Raw genomic sequence first — 7,084 nt, 5'->3', positions numbered from 1 at the left:
AACACATACCGCTCACCTTTTCTCACCAGGCCCCACACCTCACACACATCAACACTCGCTGCTCACTTATCACATGGCCTGCCCCTTAGCTCCCAGCGCCAAGGACTTGATAAGGCTTTCACAAATATTAGCTGATGAACTGGGACCAAGCATCTCATTCTAGCGATGTCAGGTTTTGTTTTTGTTTTGAACATGGAGGTGTAATTCTTGGTTCGTGTTGGTAACCTTAGCACCTTGAGGGCAGAGCCAAGAACAAACAAGTGCTTGGCTCTGGACCAGGCCCTGTCGCCAGCCCTTGGTTTGGCTTTCCTCGGGGTATCATTGAAGACAGCACTAAGGACAGGGTGCTCTGGATTTCCCCTCTGTCGGGCTGCGTGTATGGAGGCAGGGTGGGCGGGAGGAAGAATGGGGTGGGGGGCGGTGGAGCGGAGAACTCCAGGTCTCTAGTTTTCCCTTAGGTAGTCTGGCGCAGGGGCAGGGTTTCCAGCCCAGACTGTCTGTTCCCAAGGACAAGCTCAAAACCAGCTTATGTCTTGTGCTTCCCAGACCCCTGTATCCCTAGGGACCCACACAGGCTCCATAAATATTTGTAGCATGGCATTATGAATGAATGAATACGTGTTCTTTATTCCCTCTTCCGCAAGTGTTGCAGAGGAGGGAAGGAGCTGGAAAAGGGGGAGGAACTCTGAGAAAATGGGTCAGCAGGCTGCAAGGGGGGCTTGCCCCGCTGGCCCCAGCTGCTGCTCAGAGTAGGTGTTGTTTCCTTGGTGGCGGTGATGTTGGGGGGTGTGTATGAGCGGAAGTGGGGAGAACCCCTGGATGTGAGAAACCCATTTTTCTAGGCTTTGTTTAGGTCAGGCAAGTGTATTCTCCATGCCACCCACCCGCTCTTGCAAGGTACTTGATTTAATCATTTAAATGATCTATTGGGAGAGGGGGGATAAAACAAAACCCTCTAAATCTAACCCGTATTCCCGCAGTCCACAGCGGAGCCCTTTCCCTGCCTCCCTCTTCATGAATATCCAGGCGACCTGAGAGGCTGAGGACTCACCCCCCACCCCCTTACCGTCCGCCCCCGCCTCCGCCTCAAGGCTCCCGCTCGCGTCCTCTCCCACAGCCCGCGGCCCCACAGCCCCGCAGCAGCCACAGGGGGAACCAAAGAGACAGAAGCCTTCCCAGCTGCCCGGACCACAGACGCCAACACCCCCCCGCCCCCCACCACACGCCGCCCGCCCGCGCCCCGCACGGTAGCCCACGACCGAGCAGCGGCGGCAGCAGCAGTCTGCACAGGCTGCGGCGACTCGCACCGGCGCGCTCCTGGCAGCGCTCACTTGCTATCCCAAGGGACCTGGACTCGCCAGATCGACTGGCCCCAGGTCCTGGCCCCAGGTCCCGGCCCCAGCTCCTACTCGCGCGCCCGGCCCAGGCTCCAGCGCCCACCCGCCCTCCTGTCCTTTCCCGCCTCTCCGCCCCCCAGCTCGCGGGAAGGGAGGTCGCGGCAGCGGCCTGGCGGCACCGGCGACCCTGGCGACAGCGGCGACGGTGGCGGCGGCGGTGGCAGCAGCGGCTGCAGCGGCAGCGGAGGCTGCGGCGGCGACCGTGGCAGAGGCTGTGGCGGAGGCCTCCGTAGCGGAGGCGGAAGCTGAGGTGGAGGCTGAGGTGGAGGCCGAGGCCTCAGTAGAGGAGGCAGTGGCGGAGGCCACCCGCGGGGAGGCGACGGCCGCCCTGGCAGAGGGGGAGGAGGCGGAGGCCGCCCTGGCGGCAGCGGTTGTGGAGGCCAGTGCGGCTGAAGCCGCCGCCGCCGCCGCCACGGCCGCCGCCGCAGCCGCAGCAGCAGCAGTGGAGGCTGCGGCGCCCTCCTTGGGGGAGGCGGATACGGATGCGGAGGTGGCGGCGGCGGCGGCGGCGGCGGCTGCAGCTGCGGATGCAGCTGCGGGTGCGGAGACCAACCGGGGCTCCGAGGGGAACCCAGACTTTCCTATGGCCTCGCTGTACGTGGGCGACCTGCACCCTGAAGTGACAGAAGCAATGCTGTACGAGAAGTTCAGCCCGGCCGGGCCCATCCTCTCCATCCGCATTTGCAGGGACAAGATCACCCGCCGCTCTCTGGGCTACGCGTATGTCAACTACCAGCAACCGGTGGACGCGAAGCGGGCCCTGGAAACCCTGAACTTTGATGTCATCAAGGGCAGGCCCGTGCGCATCATGTGGTCCCAGCGGGACCCCTCGCTCCGCAAGAGTGGGGTGGGCAACGTCTTCATCAAGAACCTGGGCAAGACCATCGACAACAAGGCTCTGTACAACATCTTCTCGGCGTTCGGCAACATCCTGTCCTGCAAAGTGGCCTGCGACGAAAAGGGGCCCAAGGGCTACGGGTTTGTGCACTTCCAGAAGCAGGAGTCCGCAGAGCGCGCCATTGATGCGATGAATGGCATGTTCCTGAACTACCGCAAAATTTTCGTTGGGAGATTCAAGTCGCATAAAGAACGAGAGGCCGAAAGGGGAGCCTGGGCCAGGCAGTCCACCAGTGCTGACGTCAAGAATTTCGAGGAAGACACCGATGAGGAGGCCACCTTGCGATGAAGACATGCCAGGAATGAGCCAGCCAGCAGAGCCAAACCTTGGCTCCCACCCGGTTTACAACCCCCTTCTTTGCCCCCCCTAACCCACCAGCAGTGTATTGTATTGTACTGGGAGTGCAGGTCTCTCTCTCTGTCTCTGTCTCTCTGTCTCTGTCTCTCTGTCTCTGTGTCTCTGTGTTCCTCTCTCTCTCCCTCTTCCTCTCCCTACCTCCCCCTCCTCCCTTCCTCCCTCTCCCTCCTTCTCCCTCTCTTCTTCCCTCCTTTTCTACCCTCCTCCTCCCTCTCCCTCCCTTGTGCTCTCCCCACCTCTCCTCTCTGCCCCCCACCAAGGGCGTTGCTAATAATCTTGCTAATCTATGCCACTTGATAGATTAGAGGCTGCCTCATCTCCTTGTGGTTTGGTTTAAAAACACTCTCATTCTCTCTGTTCCCTACACAGGTAATACAAGTTCTTGGTAGAAATATCAGAAAGGAGAAGCATCCCTCACATGAGGGAAAACCAAGAGAGTAATTGTTCCCCATGATCTGACTACCCAGAGACAACCACTTTTTGGTGTGCTGTTTTTCCAGGCTCTCTTCTGTCCCTTTCTCTCCCTCCCTCCCTCCCTCACTCCCACCCCACCTTTCCTTTTAACACACTGTTGTAGAATGGTTCATGTGTGTGGTGTTTCTTAACCCGCTTCTTCAGAAACTAAAACCAAACAAAAATCAACCCATTGAACTTCTTTCCATGTTATTCAACAGGCTTCCGAAATGTCATCTTCAGGGCCTGCGGAGTGTATGGATGGATCTTTAACATTTCTGTAATCAGTCCCGCATTGTTGGACATTCAGGTGGTGCCTAGTTCTTTTCTTGTGTTTAAACCCAACACTGCATACTCTGAAGAATGAATCCTTCCTTGTCAACCCAAATCTTCGCTAGCCTACCGGATGGTCTTCTTAATTGTGTACTTGCAGGATCCACAATAAAATATCCTTGCAGGATATTTTAAAGACTTTTCCTGTGTGTTGCCAAATGGCCCCTTCATGAGCATTGTACTGATTTGCATTCATGCCAGCCAGCACAGCTAGTAAAAAGAGTATGTTCATTTCCCCTGCATAGTCTCCTGGTCACTGTAATTGGTGTGTGTGTGTGTGTGTGTGTGTGTGTGTGTGTGTGTGTCTTGGCCAGCTTGATAGGCTGCAAATGGTATTTCGCTGTTTGAGGTTGTTTTACTGGATGTAAATGATCTTTATCACCTCTTTTCCCTGTGCCCACTTCCTGCCCTTTTCCCCATTGTCACCAAAATCATTCAGGTTCGTTGAAGGGAAAAATAAAAAAAACAGACAAGTTAACAGAAGAGATGAAATGTCCCCACTAATAAATTCTAATTGCCACCCATGCATTCCTAAGTCATTTTCATGTGCACTTGCCCAGTATTTTTCATGTGATATTTATGTGAATTTTAATGTATATATTGTTTCAATATCTGCTTTTTCACACATGAATATATAATATAGATAGATATAGATGTATAGATGGATATTCTTGAACTTCCTTTCATGTCATTAAATATTCTTCTAAAATAGTTTCTTGGCTTTTTAGTGTTCCAGTGGAGGGGCTTGATAGAGGAATAGATACATATCTTCATCTCTGTCCCTTTTCAGATATAGATATGGGGCTATTTTTCACAGCTTTCTCATTGTTGAACATATGGGTGTTGAATATCTGGTTTATTTTGTTTTTCTTATAGAAACCCTGGCTGCTAATAATACATAGTGCACAAACCTTGCTTACATCCAGTATTATATTCTGAGCAAACATTGGTAAGAGCAAATTTTAGGGTCAGAGGACATGGAAAGTTTGAAACTTTTTCTTCTTTTTTTTGGGGGGGGGGTCCTTTTTAAAGGACTATCCACAGAGATAGTGTCAATTCACCCTCACCAAGTTCATAAATAATGTGAGAAGATGGAAACCTCCGACAGTTGGTTATCTAGATTTGCTATTGCAGTTATTTCCGTAGTCTCCCAATATTTTATCAGGGGAGCTATTGCTTTTTTTTTTTTGCTTTTGTTTGATTTAAACATTTATTTTTATATAAATAACAGTATCATACTAGAAACATTTTAAAATTATGAACAAAGTAAAAATCACTCCTAATTCTACCACTTGACAAAAAAACTTTGGAACACATGAAACATGTACATAAATAATGCCTTCAAAAATGTAATATTTGTTGTTTCATTATGGAATACTTTCACTATAATTTGTCTTTCACATCACCTTTCCAAATTATTAAAAATTCTCCTTTAATTTTGTTTTTGTGTTCCATCTTAAGGTTGAACTGCAATTTCTAAAATGCAGTCCCATTATATGTTTAAATTGTCCTAGTTTTTCCTAGTAAGACTAACTCTACAAAGAACACATTTGTAGGTGAACATTTGCTGACATGTGCAGAGATTTAATTGCTGTATATATCTTACCAGTCTGTTGCCAAATGCTTCTTCGTGAAGTTTATGCCCATTAACTGTGTAAGAAAGTGTATATTCCTCTGCTCATCTTTTTCAGTTAGTATTTTTTAAGTTATGGGAAATAACTTGGTTAAGCTTGTGCATTTTTGTTTTATTATTTCATTTTACAGGTGTATTTGAAAAAAAGACATACATATTAAATATATACAACAACCTCCTTCAAGAGATTATTTTTGCCTATTTGTTCATAATAATTAAAACAAATATAAGAACACAATGTATTCTTTCATTTTTTAAAATATATTGTAAATATAATTAAAATACCTTTGGCTCTCCAATATTCTTCCATAACCATCATTGTATAGGTGGATCAGAATTTTTTTAAAATTGTTTCCTTACTTGCGGATTTAATATAGTTTCTAAATTCCTCCTTGAGCTCAAATCTGTGGTAAGTACTTCTCTTGCAGAATTATTGTACTTACATAAATACACAGACGTGGAATTGAAAAGTAGAGATCTTTTAAAATCTTTTAACCATGCCATCAGGTGGTATGGATATACCAATTTATACTTCCACTGATATGTTGGAAGAATGCCCATTTTCTTGTACAAGTTCCTCCCTGGGTATTATCAACTTTGGAAATATAATGTTATCAAAAATACATACCTCATTTTTGGTTTTCCTTTTTCAGTTTTTAAAAAATAATTTTTTGCTTCTTATTCAAGGAATATAAATTTGTTTAAAAATCACAATGCATTGATAAGGAAAATAAAATAAAAGTAGCACTGATAATATAAAGAAAAATTTAATTTTATGTATACATATAAGCATATAAAATATTGCATTATATAATATGTAAATAATTATATATTATAATTTATAAATTTTATATATATCAAATCATAATTTCCATTATTTCTTTTTTTATACATCCTTCTATCCTCCTTCCCTTTAGTAACCATGAAGTTTATTCTCTATAACTAAGAGTCTATTTCTTGATTTGTCTCTCTCTCTTTCTCAGTTTTTTCCCTTTGTTTGAAACAAAATCTATATTCAGTAATAATTTATTTTTTTATTTTTCTATTAGTTTTTTCATATCATTGAAAATGGTCTTTGGAAATCTATTGTGCATATGGTTGGATTCATTTCTTCCTACATTGTTAGATATTTTCTATGTTCCCAATCCTCTTTTAATTTCAGCCACTGTGTTGACCACCTTTTTTTTTTAAAGATTTATTTACTTGACAGAGAGAACGAGATCACAAGTAGGCAGAGAGGCAGGCAGAGAGAGAGGGGGAAGCCGGCTCCCTGCAGAGCAGAGAGCCCATTGTGGGGCTTGATCCCAAGACCCTAAGATGATGACCTGAACCAAAGGCAGAAGCTTAACCTACTGAGCCACCCAGGTGCCCCTGTTGACCACCTTTTACCTAAATTTATGGTCCATAGTTGTTACTGTAGCAAACATGTCTAGAAGGAAAAAAAAAGCAAAAAAAATTATAGACCATTTTTTAGAACATATGGTCAAATTTCCCCTTGCAAAGTTGTCATCTTACACTATTATTCTGTTATTTCGTCTAAATGTGTGTCCAGCTCTTTGTACAAGGCTTTGAATTGGGTATTGAAATTTATATTAAACTTTGTTATGTTTTCAGTGGAAAAAATGGAATACGTATTTTTCAATTTTACTTGTAATAACTTTTTTTCTATTTCTGATTGCTAGGGAAAGAAGTCCTAGGAAAAAAAGACATTATATGTTATTAAACTATTAAACAGAGTAAATAACATGGGACACAACCATAATCCTAACACTGGTTAAAAACAACATGTAAAATTTAGTTTTATAACCTTTCATACTTATATATGCATAGAAATAGAAGCATACACCTATGTGTACATATTAATAAATATAATCAATATTTTTTTAACTAAAATGTCACATTATAATATATTTATGTCAATATTGCACAATATTATTTGCAGTAGTTACATAGTATATTATGTATCTCTAGGCAATCATTTTTGAGAACCAGCTGACTTAACTAGTAAATTTT

The 7,084-nt window shown here is 44.7% G+C and overlaps 1 protein-coding gene across 1 annotated transcript; it reads left to right on the top strand.

Moving 5' to 3' along the window:
* Positions 1-1,547: 1,547 nt before the first annotated feature.
* Positions 1,548-2,760, top strand: PABPC1L2A (poly(A) binding protein cytoplasmic 1 like 2A). Its single transcript, XM_032849762.1, has 2 exons — positions 1,548-1,554; positions 1,888-2,760. The coding sequence occupies exon 2, from the start codon at positions 1,981-1,983 to the stop codon at positions 2,581-2,583; it is 603 nt and encodes a 200-aa protein (XP_032705653.1). The 5' UTR covers positions 1,548-1,554; positions 1,888-1,980; the 3' UTR covers positions 2,584-2,760.
* Positions 2,761-7,084: the final 4,324 nt, after the last annotated feature.

Source organism: Lontra canadensis, unplaced genomic scaffold (assembly GCF_010015895.1).
Source record: "Lontra canadensis isolate GAN:19392208 unplaced genomic scaffold, GSC_riverotter_1.0 scaffold246, whole genome shotgun sequence".
NCBI classification, from domain to species: domain Eukaryota; kingdom Metazoa; phylum Chordata; class Mammalia; order Carnivora; family Mustelidae; genus Lontra; species Lontra canadensis.
Note: the sequence above shows the minus strand (reverse complement) of the source record. Positions and strands in the feature narration are given on the sequence as shown.